We start from the raw sequence: 14,736 nt of genomic DNA on the forward strand, positions 1-14,736 counted from the left end.
TGCTTAAGCCATCACAACCAAGATTCGTGCTGCTTGTGCCATCTGATTCCGGTACGCTGGTCATCGATTGCCAAGCAGCAGTCAGATCGCATCGGAGTTTCATTTTATGCTTTTCAACACGTTCAACACGCGTGACAGAGCTGCAGACAAGGTGTCCCTTCTGTGTAAGATTGCAAGTGCGTGACATTTGCCATGAGCATTGTCACGTCGGCACCGTCAAGTCGGTCTCTTCGAGATGTATCGCCATGTCGTCAGAGATCTCGTACCACCAGTTGATGCAGAGACACAGACCACGGTCGACGGCGCCTTGACCGTCGATGTTCTCCACTTGCACGTCTTGCTGTTGCGCCACGTGGTGAAACCAGCCGCTGGGAAGGTAGAGGGTTTCGCCCTCGTGAACGCGAATTTTGAGAGCAGGCAGAGCGTAACCGTACTTGGTACAGGAAGCGTGTCTACGAGACGGCAGCTGTTGGGACGAGGTCATGTTCAGATCGCGATGGACGAAAGGGGCGTTTCGTTTCGCATGCTTGGGCAAGGTGGGATCGATAGGTATCCACCTTGTGGTTGCGTCCTCGTCGTCCTTTCGCAGTCTCAGATGAGCACTTGTGCTGCCATCCGGTGCCGTGTCGTACACGTACCTGTACAGGGGAAACTCGTCGTCATCGCACAGGAAGCATCCTTCCGCTGGCGGATACACGGTGAACTCCTTCCAGCCTCGGATCACTGTGAAAAGGTTTTCATAGTAGTCACGATGCATCGAAGTGCGGGACGCAGAGGTCCCGATCCAGATGTTGGTTGCCTCGGGAGCCCGTCCAATCGCCTCGGTAGCCCATGACAGATCGCTGCGTCTGCTTTCTTTCGTGTCGAGCTGTCCTGCGTCTGTGTGCGATTCGAGATCACGCATCAGAGGCGACAGATCGCCGTACTCTTGCACGCTCAAGTTTGAGTTCTGGGATTGCAGGTAGGCGATCGTGTCTGCTTGGCCCTGTGCTTGCCTTGAGAGTCGCTTCAGAAGCTCCGAGAACGATATCTGCACTTCTAATGGAAGCGCAAAGACCACGTTGCCGTGCTCCGGATGTTCAATGATGTCGTCCGCCCTGCCGTCCGGGGTGATGGCCACCACGACGCTGCGATCTGGTCCCATGCATGTTTCCACGTAGCTCGTGTCCTTCCACTTTGCCAGTTGGGAACGGTGGCGCACGCAGTCGTCTATCAGGACAGGGACATGCTGTTCGATGATCTCTCCGAATTCGCTTGCCGAGGGCGGCTGCGCCAACCGCTGTGGCCAGTCCTGTGTAGGACTGTCTTGCGCAAAGGGGATCCCCTGCCGCTTGCGTGATTGGATCGCTCGATCTCGAAGCAGCAGCAAGAACGGATCATCGCAATCGTCACCTGTCTGTTCCATCAGGATGGCATCGACACTCGGTAAGGTACCTTGGCCGCACTGACGAAGGAAACGCTGCCTCGAACAAGGTTCTTCAATGACGGCAGGAAGAAAGCTGTGAGCTTCCGTCTTTCAGGGTCCACCGGTTTACAAAATCGATCGGCATCGGGCAAAGACCGAGGGGAGATGAAAGTCTAAAAATCTCATTCGCCTTCTCTTGGACGCACGTCGCGTGCCTGATCCGCAAAAGCTAGGTCGGATTTGCGTGTTTGGCAAAGAGGTGTTGGTTTCGAACAGCAACGCCTCTGCACGTATTGTGTGACTTGCAGAGGGTCGCAAGTCGAGCCTGTCGTAAGTTTGCTCGCTTAGCCAGCCAGCCAGTCCTCCACCTGCAGGTCTTGCATACAACACCGAAGCATCCTTCGTTCTGCAAACAGAACCCTGCATGCTGCCGAGCGAATTCGTGACAACCAGGATCCTTTCACATCAGGCTGCAGCGAAACATCTGGCTGAGCGAGCTAGTTTGGGCGCTCCCGATCGCTTGCATCAGTCAGCTGCTCAACCTCATAGCCGATGAATGCGCCCTCGAAACTAAGCTTGGATTTCGTTGCGGCTCTGCCGACTGTGCCTCCTTCACACTCTTCCACAGACTGCAGCTACGGTACAGCCCCGTACACATCCGCTCATCGATATCTGCATTTTCGCAGCGACCGCATACCGTACACGGAAGGCATCCGATGTCTCAAAGCCACAGACAAGGGGTTGCAGGGTCATAACAGCGGTACAGCTGCATCGCACGACCTGGATCGCGCATCTTCGCCACGACGGTTCTGCCGAAGCGTCTCATGTTGACCAGATCGACATGAACATAACATCGCCACCTCCGGTCATGGCCTCTTCCGCGCTCTCATCCACGAGCGACAGGCAAGCATCTCTATCTTCAGCTTCACCACAGGCTCCAGACTCATCCTCTCGACCAATGCAACAGCCAATGATAATGGAGCTGAGCTCCAGCACAAGCACCAGCAGCATCGACAGCAGCCCTTTCGATCAACCCTCTTCGCGACGACTATTTCACGACACGCCGACCGGGTCGCACCACCCACAGCTCGCAGGACTCGTCTCACCGACTCCGACGGGCTACATGCACAACGGGGTATCGACACCCACCACGTCTGCTGATCAAGACGTCTTTGGCAAAATCGATCACACACCGTTGCGGCAGGAGACGTACTCCACGTCACCTCTGCCAAACTCAAGGTCTTTGCAGATGGGCGATATGCTGGATCATGTTCTGGATGCAGACCAGTTCTCCAGGCTGTCAGTTGGCAACATCATCGCCCCCGAACGGAATAGCTCCAAGAAGCCGCCAAAACGACTTCCCACGGAGCCGGGCAGCATGACTGCGTCTCCAACCCCCGCCTCAAAAACATCGGCACGGCCTCGTTCCACGCTCACATCGATAACCGCCGCCAGCAACAACGCGAGCGCTTCTGGCGCGCATACATTCGGCAGCAGTCCCGTAACGAAGCCCTTCCAGCAGCGGCCCTATCCTCCGTCCGAGGAGCTTTTGATGCAGGTCAAATAGCATATGGCAGCCTTGCAAGAGAGCCCACAGACACACTGAAAAGCAAGCAAGACGTTTGATTTCGAGAAGCAGCATCATCAGTATTGTCGAGGTCGGATGAACTTTCATAGCACTGCCATATTGTCTAGGCGCCGATGTCGCTCTCCGACAGAGCCAACACCCCAAAGTCGCGAGCGAGCTCGTCAGCCTCGGCGCTGCCATCGCGGATTCCAAGCTCGGCGAAACGACGCTCCATCGACGCCCGGTCCTTCGAAGCTGCTCTGGGCGTCTCGTCGTCATCATCGTCATCATCATCCTCGTTGTCATCGTCGTCTACGTCGTCGCGTCTTTTACCGGCCGGCTTCTTGCAAGCAACCTGCTTCTGACGTTTGCCACAATCCACCGAAGTGTGCCCATGCTTTTTGCAAGTCGAGCATACAAGAGCTGGGCAAGTGTGCCTGCTGTGAAAGGGTCCACGTTCGTCGTATCGGCAGTGGACGCACCATGCAGGTCGGTCAGGAAAGAGCACCAGGTAAGCAACGCCGTCAAAGCTGAACCAGCCAGGGATCGCGGCGCGTGTCTCGAGAGGTACAACGCCGTTCTGCGTGAAGAGCTCGAGTAGGACGAGAACTTTGCCCTTGAATTGCTTCGACTCGGAGCAGTGGGCGGACCACACATCGACGACAGTGCCGGCCTTGCTGATTCGCGGATGTTCTTGCAGCGCAGGAACGAGAGCTCGAAGATTGGTTCTAGCAGGCAGCGTTTGGATGCACAGCGCGACATGCTTTCGGTCAGGCATGGCACGGTCGACGAGTTCCGGCTGAGTGCCGTAAAAGTCGAAGGTGATCTCGCCCTCGTACACTTTCATCACGTCGTCTCCGTTGGCAAAGATGACATCGACAAGGCTGCGACCGCCCTGCAGAGGTCGGATCTCGAGAGGAGTGAGATTGTGCTTCTTGCACATCTCGAGGATAGCTTGAAGCAGCACGTTGCGGTAGCTCGGCTTGCTGGGTCGGTAGCGAGTCGAGAATCGCCATCGGACGCCGCCAGGAGGCACGCCAGTCGTCTCAAGCTCGATGTGGAGATGCTTGCCGCTCATCAAAGGCTTGGTCCCTCGCGAGTAAAGGAGCTTGTACTCGAACTCGCTCATCTTGTCAAAGCGAATATTGTCGCAGGATAAAGGTCGGATGACCAGAAGCGAGTGAGCAGGGGAGAGGTCGTCCTGGAGGCAATGAGAGGATCAAGTGGAGCGAACTGACGGAAGGAGGCTGGATGGATCCTGAGGAAGAAGAGAAGGTGTGCTTATAACGAACAGACACGACCTTTGTCAGTCAACGACAGTCGGCCTTACTTGGCCATTGCATTTCAAGGAGGTCCATGCGTTCTTTGACTCAGCCATTGATCAAGTTGACCAGAGCCGTGCGCTTCGGCGCACGCTCGTGCTCGCGTCTGCGATGTGTCGCATGCCTGATCACTTGCGCAGCCAGGTGAAGACAATGATTTCAGGGAGAGGATGCGGTCCGAGCGTTGACCGCTCCGACAAGGTTTAAGCCACGAGAACATGAGATGAGATTCTTGCTCAGAAGACACCGCAGAGGAACCTGTATCTCATTTGCGTCTGCAAGTGAAGAGAGTTTGGCTGGGCTGAGCTGCGCTGCTCTGGTGGGACGCTCTTGATCGGCTTTCCTTGTCGGAGTTGGCATTCGTCAAACGGCGCTTGGTGCGTCTGAACGTTAGTGAGAGTGATAGAGAGTGTATGGATGTGACGACGAAAGTCGATAGCTGTCTAGGGGGACGAAAAGTGATCTTAGGGTGAAATACTGTATACCGGTTTCGGGCGTGGCAGGCGCTATAAGTTGTGAAGATGTGGAAATTCACAAAGCGCGAACCAGCACACTCGTGTCACGCAGCTCGAGTTAAAGGATTGCAAACATACAGCCCCAGAAGCACTGAGGAAACCAACCGAAGCTTAGAAAGTGACCGACATCTAAACCCGGCCACGATGCTGTGGAGCTTCGCACTGGTGATGTCGAGCTTTCTGAGCCTCTGCTTACTCTTATGCTTCGTGAGGAACTGCACACATACAGCGTGAGCAGGCTCATGGCGACCGGCCACGGCAGCGGACTCAGCCGTGTAAGTCCACGAGCGGCACGAACCACCTCCCTGAGTTGTTACTTGACCAGCTTCCACAGAGAAGTCCATCCGACATGGAGATATAGCTCAGTGGTAGAGCGTCTCGTTTGCATTAGTAAATCCAAATCTCGAGGAGGTACCGGGTTCAATCCAACTCTCGTTCCAGTCGTTTATAACAATGGTGGTGTGAGCACCCAAAATGTTGGCCGAAAAAGGTCGTGTCAAAAAGTGCAAAAAAAATGGAGACATGGGGGATTGAACCCCAGACCTTCTCGAGATTTGGATTTACTAATGCAAACGAGACGCTCTACCACTGAGCTATATCCCCTATCAAGCTGTTGCTTGTATACTAGTCGAGCTCGTGGAGCGTATATAAATTTTCCAAATTTTCGACATCGCTTGTAAGATGCTTGCGTTCCCGAGTCTGCGCGAGCTCTTGCATTCGTACTGTAATCATACAGGCCCTCTTGAAGCTTCACTATTATGCAAGTGAGAATTCGATAGGGAATGGCATCCAGGCATTGCAACAGTGATGTACGCTCAAACAGCTATAGACAACTGATCATTGTCGATAATTCAGATGCAGATGTCGTAGCTGAAGGAGTGTCGGGGAATAGGCTTTGGATAGTTTGGTCGCCGAACTCGCGGACAGTGACAAGTTCAGAAAAGACCAGAGGGATCTCCTGTGAGGGATCAACTCGGTCCCGAGCTGGCGCTTGTGCGCTACAAAGAGCGGAGATACTGACTGCTCTCTCAGCTCGTCTCGATGCGGGCCATCGGAATGAGCTCGAGCCTGGCGAGCTTGTAGAGACGAAAGGATAGGACCGCTGTCCCAGTCATCACTCGATTCACATCCTCATCATGAGTTCCGTTCTCGCTCGAGCCGATATGTGTGTGCGTCTGCAGGCCTCTGCAGTATCGAGTGGTGCAACTGTGGAAGATCGACATGGAAGATGCATTACTGGCTGGAAACACTACTGGACAAACATCTGCAAGACAAGAGACTACTGGACGGAGAAGCGAGGATTCGGACGAGGCAGACGGAGACAGGCCGACTATTTGGCAGAAGCAGAAGCGTTGGCGGTGGCAGCTGCGTTCATCAAGCTCTTGAAGGTGAACAGCGAGCCACTGAGGAAGCCAACCGAGAGGAGACCACCTGCGTACATGGCCTTGGCCATGATGGTCTTGACTTGGCGTGCTCGACATATCGAGGGTCTAACTGCAGCATTTCCTCGTTTGCGGAGGTACAGCTGGGAACGGCGCTTTTTGACGGGCGAGGGCAGCGACGAGCTCGATTCAGTTGCTGTAGCGGGGGGGCTAGAGTCGGGGGTCTGTTCGGACAGCTCGGGAGACGGGACGACGGCGGATTCGAGAGGGCTCGACGCTGCGGAGAAGGTAGTGCCCCGTCCAGCATTGGAGTCCGCAGCTTCATCCTCGTCCAGCTTGCGCTTGAGCGAAGAGCGGATTTGAGATTCTTCCGCTTCCGCACGCTCCAGCTTCTCAACATCGGATGTGTTGTCGGAAATAGTCGGAATAGGAGAAGCGGCTTCCACAGATGTTGCAGGGGAGTGACATTCCTGAGTCGCCTTGTAGGAGGACATGTAGTCCTCACCAAGCGTTTTGGCCTCGAGTTTCTCCCGTTCGAGCGAATCGAGCTCAGAGGCAGCCTCGATAACTTCGTGGACCCAGTGCACGGATGGGACATCGAAAGGATCGGTGCTTTCGTCCGAATCGCTTTCCGAGATGTAATCTTCGACGTCCTCGAGAGATGGAGTTTCGAAGGTGGAGTTTGCGACGGTGTCCAGCTCCTGCACATCGTCTCCGTCGCTAACCTCGTCCTCGCTCGTAAGGTCGATGGTGTGCGCGAAGCTGAAGGAGCCCGGTTTGAATGCGGTCGAGCCGATTGGCTCGAAGTTGCCGAGAGCTGGTCGGACATAACATCTGACAGGGAAGTAGGTTGTCTCGGAACGGCTACAAGCCCTGCCAAATTCAATCAAATCGCCGAAGTGCAGAGGCAGAACGCCGTTCACACGAGTCTTGGGAAGATAAAGGGCGTCGTCGATGTGTGACAAATCGACATTGCCGGTGAAAGTACTGTTGAACCGAGCGACATAAGTGCCATGAATTGAGCCGCGATCCTGGAGGATAAGCGAGCCGTCCCTCCATTCAAGAGAGGCATGTTCGCGGGACACGACCTTGGCACCAGGGAAGGATATGTCCGTGTCGAGGTTGTTGATGGGAGCCGCGGCCTGCTCGAGGCCGGAGCGGCAGACCGTACGAACGGTGCCAGGATCAAGGCGGAAGACGATGAAGTCTTGCGGGTCGGTGCGGCTGGTTCTGGTTGGGCCCGTCGGCGACGGGTTGGTCCATACGAGCTCCAATCCGCCCAGTTCGGATGCGGAAGCGATCGAGGACATAATGAGATGGTGATGCGTCAAAAGGCGAGACTGAGATGATGATGGTGTATGGAACCAGCTGATCGAGGAGGCAAGATAAGGTGGTCGCGCCTTTGGAGCGGAGTCGGACTGTGGTTGGCTATCTTCGACTCAGCCTTTTCACTTCTGCTTTCACTTCTCTCTTGTCACTGTGACTTTCTGTAGAGGGGAACGTGTCTCCGCACCAGCGGACACTGTCGAGGCTCCTCTTCTGAGCCTATTGCACGATCGGCTAAGTTCAGACAGAGTGAACGGCTGTCCCGAGCGCAAGGTAGAGCTTTCAGCACCGCACCTAGGCTGTCTCTCTTGTATGCAGGGTTTTGCAGGTGTTGCTTTATCTGAAAGGTTGGACCCTGAAAGTCCCCCTTTTTTCTCCTTCAGATAAAGACGGGACGCGCGAAAGAAAAATGCTGAGTCGGCGCAGGTCGCACGAGCCCACCTGATGCTGATTCAACTGGATAGCCACAAAGTCAGCACGGACCTCTGCTGCGGCGCCTCCGTCGTTCACCGTCACCCTCCGAGCCTGGCTAGATCATTGGCCGACTGGCACGGCTAGGCAGAGGTAGCCAGGGTGCTCAGCTGGCTAGAGAGAAAGAGGTGGCAAGCCGGCTGAGCAATGCGCAGCAAGAGCTCAGTTATATAAACCTTTCAATTCCCTGGTAAATTCCTTACCCCCTCTCTATTTCTTAGGGTCCGATGTGCCGGGCGAGGAGGGTCAAATTCCCTCGAAAAGGTGAACCTCCTTTTTGGACGTTTGCCAAAGCACAACACAGGGACCGTCATACTGCCGTACGAATGAACAGGCTTGAGAGGCAAGCGTGGTCGCCGAATTCCGAATCGGATGCTGGCATAGGAGCGTCTTCTCAGCAATACCATTGCATTCAACGGTCGTTTCAATGACGCTCCTCCGATAGCCACAATCATCGCTGCTTGGCTCGCACCACTGTGCTCAAATCACAATATGCAACTGTTGTGAAAGACCAGCCACCTGCGCATCTTCCAACAGCTCTTCGCTGAGCCGTCTCGGCCGCACACATCGTCGAGATGCCTCCGACACCTTCGCGCTCCACCCAGCGCGGAAGCGCTCGGCAGAGGCAGAGCTCCTCGCTCCTACCGCAGGCCGGACCATCCGCAAGCACCATCGCAGCAGCATCGGGCGGACGGTCGTCGGCGCAGCCAGCAAAAGGAGCCAAGGTAACACAGACGCACGATGCAGGAGCTGTGCCCTTCGTCCATCCGGCACTCGCCCTGTCATCCGGAGTTTTACCATCTTCTTCCTCGACAACAGGCATGCCTGCAGCAGCTGCAGCACAGATCCGAGGTCGACGCCCCTTCAATCATCGCAACCTTTTCGCCCGCGACCTGCGCAACCTCATGTATGCGTATGGAGATTCGCCAAATCCAGACCCAGACTCGGTGATGCTCATGGAGGAGATGACAGTCGACTTTATCACCGACCTCTGCTGCCGCGCTCGTCCGAGCCCCTACTCTCTCGGTCTGGGGACCAGCTCGATATCCAACAGCTCGAGTTCTTTCGGCGCTACACTCGAGCAACACGCAGCGGCTGCGCAGGATCCTAACGCCCTCCTCAACGGAACCGATGCTGTACCACAGACGCTACCACCACGAGCGCCGCATCGACTCCGTGTCAAGCTGGAAGACTTTCGACATGCGCTTCGCAAAGACGTCGAGGCCAAGAAGCTTGGCCGTATGGAGCAGCTTCTGTACGCAGACAAGGTCGTCACCGAAGCGAGGCGTGTCGGAGGTGTTGAAGAGGCCGCCGAACGCGCAGGTGCCATGCAGACGGACAACCTGCCTGCGCCCGCTGCGAACGCCGACGGACCTTCGCAAGATGCCAATTTGGAAGATCTCGATGTCGATGAGGATGATTCGCACGATGGAAAGCCTGCCAAATCTGGTAAGGGCAAGTCCAAAGGCGGAGGCGGCGGAAAGGGCGGCGGAAAGGGCAAGGGAAAGCCCAAGGGTGGAGCGGCTGCTTCGAGAGCTGGATCTGCCAGGTCTTCCGTTGCGCCTGCATAGCAATGTCTCACGCACGTCACACGATCGGACAGCTATCGATGTATTTGTATTGTTTGCAAGTCATTCCACATCATGACGGATGCTGTAGCTACTGTGCCGAGGACGACCGTTGGAGTCGCGCGATCAGGCGCTGCAGTTGTTCGCCCGGCACGTTCGCACTCGATGAGCCACCTCTGGACTCGAGCACTTCTTTCAGCAGAGCATCGCCTCTAGCGACGAACAACGACCTGAGAATAGTCTCCCTCCTCTTTAATTCAGTCACCTTCTCACTATCCGCACTGCTGATCTTTTCAAGTGCGGCACCGACATGATGCGCCGCGACCTGCCAAGCCATCCCCTGCCTCGCCGCCTTCGTCTCGGCAGCACCCGCCAGATACCGACAGTAATGCTCGAGCATATCCTCATCTCCGTCCGTCCAACTGAGCAGCCAATCCGCTACTTTTGTCGGCGGCATACTTCGCAGATTCTCGCTGTAATCGTTCCAGACCAATCGGCGGAAATCGACCGCGATGCCGTGATCCCCTTCAAAGATGCCACCGCAGCCTGCGTTGGCCACTGTCATGATCGCACGGGAGAAGTTCGCATCCCCGAACGAGACGGAATCCCATAGGCCGACGAGGTCGGTGAAAAATTGGTAGAAGGTCATGCTGCTACCGTACGTGGTGGATGTCCAGACGTCGAGTGTGACAGTGCTGATGAGGGTGTCCTTGGGGTGCTGTCTGCGCAGCTCAACTAGCTCGTCAGCGATGTCGAGGAGCGAAGTTAGGAAATCGGAAACGACCGGATTGCGGAACAGATCCCGGCCCGTGAGCGATCCGGTCTGCATCTGCTGCGCATCACCAGCTACGGTCTTATCCGTGAAGGTGTGGGGTTGATCCTTCTCCAGCATAAACACCTTCATGACTCCGAGCAGGATCTGCTCCGGACTTGGGAGGCTGCTGAGCATCGCCTTCGCTTCCGCTGTTGCTGCAACCCCGTCGTCACCTTTCAGATTGCATTGCTGATATCGCTGCAGAAGGGCCCGGAAGACAGCAACGGCAAGTTGGAGCGATTCTTGCACCATCTCCAGCTCGCTTGGCTTCCAGTCCTGGCCAAGGTTGTCGGGACGGTTGAATACAGTCGTGTTGCCGCTGTGAAGAAGATCGTCGAGTGGTAGCAGCGGCCAATCGGCTCGAATCGGTAAGCCGTTTGCGGGGCATTTCCACAGCTTGGAGCCGGTGATAGGATCGATGTCCTCTTCGTCATCCTCATTCTGCTCGTCGCCGGCTTCTGAAGCGCTTTGGGATGGCTCGTTCTTACTTCTGCTCTGGCACGAGCTCGACTTGAACAAGGACTGGACTTGCGACAAGGGCAAATCGTCACGACTTTCGACAGCTTTTCGATGATCCGTCTCTGGCATACGATTGGCTCCAATGACGCATTCCAAGAGGAATGGTTGCAAAGTGTGAGCAGGCGCGGATCCTGAGAGCGCCGTGGCGGCACTCATGACAATCTGCGCAACTCGACTCGCGTGTCGCTCATCGAGACGAGTGATCGCAGCCAACTGAAGCGTCATTTCAGCTTCTGGCGACGTGCACAATGTAGCAGCGACAAAGTCAGAGAACGTCTGACGGTAGACGTGTCGCCCCGACGCCATGGACTCTGGACTCTGTAGCGCTTGCCACAAGGTGCTGCTAGAAATCAGAGCCAGACCCTCCTGAAGCATGACGCTGCTGACCCCGCCAGCCGTTGAAGCGTTTGGCACTAGACTCGAGTTGTTCTGATCCGCGCGCGCCAGATTTAGACTGAAGTCGAGATATCTGTGACAGGCTCGACAGGCTTGCTCAGCCCCATCCAACGCCATTGCCTGCGTTGGCGCGAACGAGAATCGTTCGATGATCCTTCGAATGTGCCATTGAATAGGCTGTGAGCAATATGCCTGGATGGCGCGACATGGCTCGAGACATTTCGGCAGGTTTTTGGGCTCTTTGCGAGTAGCGCAGCGAGTCCAAGCATCGAGGTAGGCGCACAGCGCTCCCAACGCGGGTGCCTGGTCTGAACGCTCTCTTGAGCCAGTTGTTTCAATCTCTCCAGCAGCGTCCTTGACCGACTCGATCCAATCGCGAACTTGCGTCCATGTGATGTCGTGAGCGGTCATCAGTTCGTGTGGGTCTGAGGCACAATGTGTCCACGCACCAAGGATCTCAAAGATGCGTTGGGCCGCGGTGTTCCTCGCTTCGCGGATCCAGGCCTTCTTTGATGTGTCTTCTTCTGCGGCGCCATGGTCCAACAGGTGTCTGACAGCCCAAGAGCTGCCCGCTCGCCACAGATCCCAAGTGCGCGCAACGACCGATGCAAACAGGCCGTACGATGCCAGTGAGACGAAAAGCTGGACCACCTCGTCAAAGATCTGGTAGGCTACCACGACAATAGCATCACCCGCTTCGTCATCAAACGCCCAATCTTCTTCGACTTTCCAGGGCGGCGTCACCACGAAGCGCAAGAGATGCTCGATGCTGCCGCTCAGAACGAGCGATTCTGCGATCTTGCGGTCACTGAGGATGCCCTGATGTAAGAGTTGAACAGCTGTCACCGAAGGTAACGAGCTCGACTTTGGCGGTGTTGCTCCGGCCAAGGGACTTTCGACTGTGACCGGCGGCCAAGCGACCTTCAGCCCAAGGCGGATGACAAAGTCGCAGAACTTTGTAGGGTCATCCTCGAACACCCGCATCGCATGCGATGCAGAACACGACGCGATGCGGAAGAGCAATTCCAGCGCCAGCTCAGCCTCCCAAGTCGAAGTGATGATGCTGTCTGTCCTGTCCCAGAACAAAGTAAGGATGTCGGACTCGAGCATGACATCAGCCCAGTCACTTTGGATGCCTTTCTCGACTTCGCTAGCCTCTGGTCGGTCGGGATCATCGTCCCGGTCGCTCTGACCTGCACGGAGCAGACTTCCAAATTTGAGCTCCTGGGTGCATGCTAGTGGAGGCGAGGCACCCGCGGGCAGCGACCTCACTGCACTGACCAGGCACCTCAGAGCGGCTGCTCGCACCGTGAAATGCCGATCACCGAGAAGCCAACGAGATATGGAGATGATTCTAGCTCTGAGCAGCAAAGCGTTGTCATTGAGGAGAGTTGTTGCTGCGACGCTCATTGGAAGATTGTCTCCACCCCAGGTGGGATGATGTTCGCAGATGCGGGCGAGCACGTTGAGTGCGAGCTGACGTTGTGCTGCGACTGTGCTTCGAGAGAGATGTAGGAGCTCAGCGACAGTGTAGCCTGGAGCCTCCTGGTCGTCGCCGTGATGATGCAAGCCGGAAAGATACGTCTGGTCGGTCTGAACACCGCGTTCGATGGACGTTCCGGAGAAATCAAAGCGAAGGTCTTTCGACGCCGCTTGTTGCGAGGGCTGTGGCATCATCCATTCCAAGGAGGGATTGGGCCCTTCGGGCTCGCCCGGAAAGTATTGACGCTTGATGGCCAGCGGGCCTTCCCCATCCTCTTCTTGCGTGAGAGAATTTCCTCTCCTACGAAGGGTCGATTCGGATTGGACTATGCCCGACTCCGTGGCCTTTGACAAGGCGCGTTCGTTGACTTGCACTTTGCTTGTACTTTTCCGGTTGCGAAGAGCCTCGAGGACGTCCTTGCCAAAGAGATTTTCGAGACTGCGAAGCTCTTCCGATACCTCTGCCGTGCTCATCTGACGCAGTCTCTGATCGTTTTCGCGGGACACTTCGGACAGAACAGCGGTGATTGCATCGATGTCCGCACCTCCGCCAGGATCTCGCGAGGGATCTGGCCGGAACGATGTCACGTCTTGATCGTCTTTGCCAGAGCTGTACGTTTGAATCGATTGGATAGAGGGCGGTCTGAGTCCTTGACGGAGTAAGCGCGACTTTCTGAAAGCTGACATCGGCCTGCCATCCTCGTCAAGCCAAACTTCATCCCCGGCCGAAGCTGTTTGGCTTCTCTGATTGGTTGCCGACGTTGAAGTTGAGGGTCGTGTCAGAGCTGCTTGCGTTGCAAGCGCATCTTTTTGTGGCGCTTCGACGGTATCGATATCTTCGCTGTACTGGTGCTGGCGTGTCCTGTCAGGGTTGGGTGGGAGGATAGGTGTGATATGGTCGCGATGCGATACGACAGGGAAGCCTGTGCCGGGTTCCTGACCATCGGGAGTCGATTCCTGTTGAAGCCTCTTTTGACGCTGTTCCTCATGCTTCTGCAGATCTTCGTCCATCCTCCGTCGGACGACGAAGCGAGAGCCGGATGGTTTTGCTCGCGTGGATGCATGGGAGTTCGATCTCCTCTCGCCGACCGATCGCTCCTGGATACTGCCAACGACGGAACCGGCGAGATTCAGTGTCGCCTTTCGTTGCACTACAGGCTCTGCGTCCGCTTCGTTTGCTCCATGTGTATCGGCTGCAAACTGAACGGACCTTGATTGCGTCGCGGCAGGCTTGTGCTCTTGTGGCTGCCTCGCTGCGCTGCTTGGAGATGGATCGGACGGTTTTGGTGACGACGGATCTGCACCATCTTCTACCTTACGCGTGCGAAGCTTGGCTCCGCCGGATGGCGAGAACTTGCCAGAGGAAGAAGCAATGATAGGTGCTTTCTTGCGGACGACTGTCGCTGCGGCCGGCCAATCGGCGACCGACCCGAGTGCGGCTCTGCGACTTGACGATTCAAAAGACTCGTCGTCTTCTCCGAAGTCATCATCGAGCTCGGCCAAGTCAAGGTATCGAGGCCGGATCTGCTGCTTGCGTATCTGTCGCTCGTCCGTGAGAGGTTGCTGCGAGGCCATCTTGGGAAGGTACCTCCACCTGGGGATCCGTCCTGTAGAGTCAAGGGCACAGCTTGAGCAGAGGCAAAAGGATCCAGAAGCCAGCGCAGCCGAGACAGTGGCTTATACCGTCGTAGTGAGGCCCGATCGTTGGGTGCTGTGGGCTGATACTGACAGTGTCGATCGTGGTGAGCCCTTGATGGAGCGACATCGAAGAGGGACAAGGTTAGCATCTTCCAGGTCAGTAAAAATAAAGCTCAGCTCCGGAAGTCGGGGACAGGGTCCAGTCTGTTTTCCCACAATTTGAGGTGTTAAAGCGAGGACCATGACGGAACCGAAAAAGACGAGCGAGATGGCAAGGAAACGGTTAGGCGCGCTGCTTCAATCAACCCTCGATATCGCTTGATCAGCGTTA

General features: G+C 56.0%; 7 protein-coding genes and 2 non-coding genes across 9 annotated transcripts; 4 read left to right on the top strand and 5 right to left on the bottom strand.

Moving 5' to 3' along the window:
* Positions 1–202: 202 nt before the first annotated feature.
* Positions 203–1,405, bottom strand: PHSY_000897 (hypothetical protein; the record flags this gene model as incomplete). The annotated part of the gene is made up of 1 exon (XM_012331529.1): positions 203–1,405. The coding sequence occupies one exon, from the start codon at positions 1,403–1,405 to the stop codon at positions 203–205; it is 1,203 nt and encodes a 400-aa protein (XP_012186919.1).
* A 552-nt stretch (positions 1,406–1,957) lies between these two features.
* On the top strand, positions 1,958–2,236 carry PHSY_000898 (cellobiose dehydrogenase; the record flags this gene model as incomplete). The annotated part of the gene is made up of 1 exon (XM_012331530.1): positions 1,958–2,236. The coding sequence occupies one exon, from the start codon at positions 1,958–1,960 to the stop codon at positions 2,234–2,236; it is 279 nt and encodes a 92-aa protein (XP_012186920.1).
* A 127-nt stretch (positions 2,237–2,363) lies between these two features.
* Positions 2,364–2,972, top strand: PHSY_000899 (hypothetical protein; the record flags this gene model as incomplete). The annotated part of the gene is made up of 1 exon (XM_012331531.1): positions 2,364–2,972. One exon carries the CDS (start codon positions 2,364–2,366, stop codon positions 2,970–2,972), a length of 609 nt encoding a protein of 202 aa, XP_012186921.1.
* Positions 2,973–3,096: 124 nt separating this feature from the next.
* PHSY_000900 (hypothetical protein) lies at positions 3,097–5,053 on the bottom strand (the record flags this gene model as incomplete). Its single annotated transcript, XM_012331532.1, has 2 exons — positions 3,097–4,173; positions 5,006–5,053. 2 exons carry the CDS (start codon positions 5,051–5,053, stop codon positions 3,097–3,099), a joined length of 1,125 nt encoding a protein of 374 aa, XP_012186922.1.
* Positions 5,054–5,160: 107 nt separating this feature from the next.
* PHSY_007578 lies at positions 5,161–5,249 on the top strand. The gene has a single exon. It is a non-coding gene; the product is annotated as a tRNA-Ala (tRNA).
* Positions 5,250–5,324: 75 nt separating this feature from the next.
* Positions 5,325–5,412, bottom strand: PHSY_007579. The gene has a single exon. It is a non-coding gene; the product is annotated as a tRNA-Ala (tRNA).
* A 425-nt stretch (positions 5,413–5,837) lies between these two features.
* Positions 5,838–7,501, bottom strand: PHSY_000901 (hypothetical protein; the record flags this gene model as incomplete). The annotated part of the gene is made up of 2 exons (XM_012331533.1): positions 5,838–6,015; positions 6,249–7,501. 2 exons carry the CDS (start codon positions 7,499–7,501, stop codon positions 5,838–5,840), a joined length of 1,431 nt encoding a protein of 476 aa, XP_012186923.1.
* A 1,062-nt stretch (positions 7,502–8,563) lies between these two features.
* Positions 8,564–9,559, top strand: PHSY_000902 (transcription factor TFIID complex subunit; the record flags this gene model as incomplete). The annotated part of the gene is made up of 1 exon (XM_012331534.1): positions 8,564–9,559. The coding sequence occupies one exon, from the start codon at positions 8,564–8,566 to the stop codon at positions 9,557–9,559; it is 996 nt and encodes a 331-aa protein (XP_012186924.1).
* Positions 9,560–9,647: 88 nt separating this feature from the next.
* Positions 9,648–14,342, bottom strand: PHSY_000903 (cytoplasmic protein; the record flags this gene model as incomplete). The annotated part of the gene is made up of 1 exon (XM_012331535.1): positions 9,648–14,342. One exon carries the CDS (start codon positions 14,340–14,342, stop codon positions 9,648–9,650), a length of 4,695 nt encoding a protein of 1,564 aa, XP_012186925.1.
* Positions 14,343–14,736: the final 394 nt, after the last annotated feature.

Source organism: Pseudozyma hubeiensis (genome assembly GCF_000403515.1).
Source record: "Pseudozyma hubeiensis SY62 DNA, scaffold: PHS12, whole genome shotgun sequence".
Lineage (NCBI taxonomy): Eukaryota > Fungi > Basidiomycota > Ustilaginomycetes > Ustilaginales > Ustilaginaceae > Pseudozyma > Pseudozyma hubeiensis.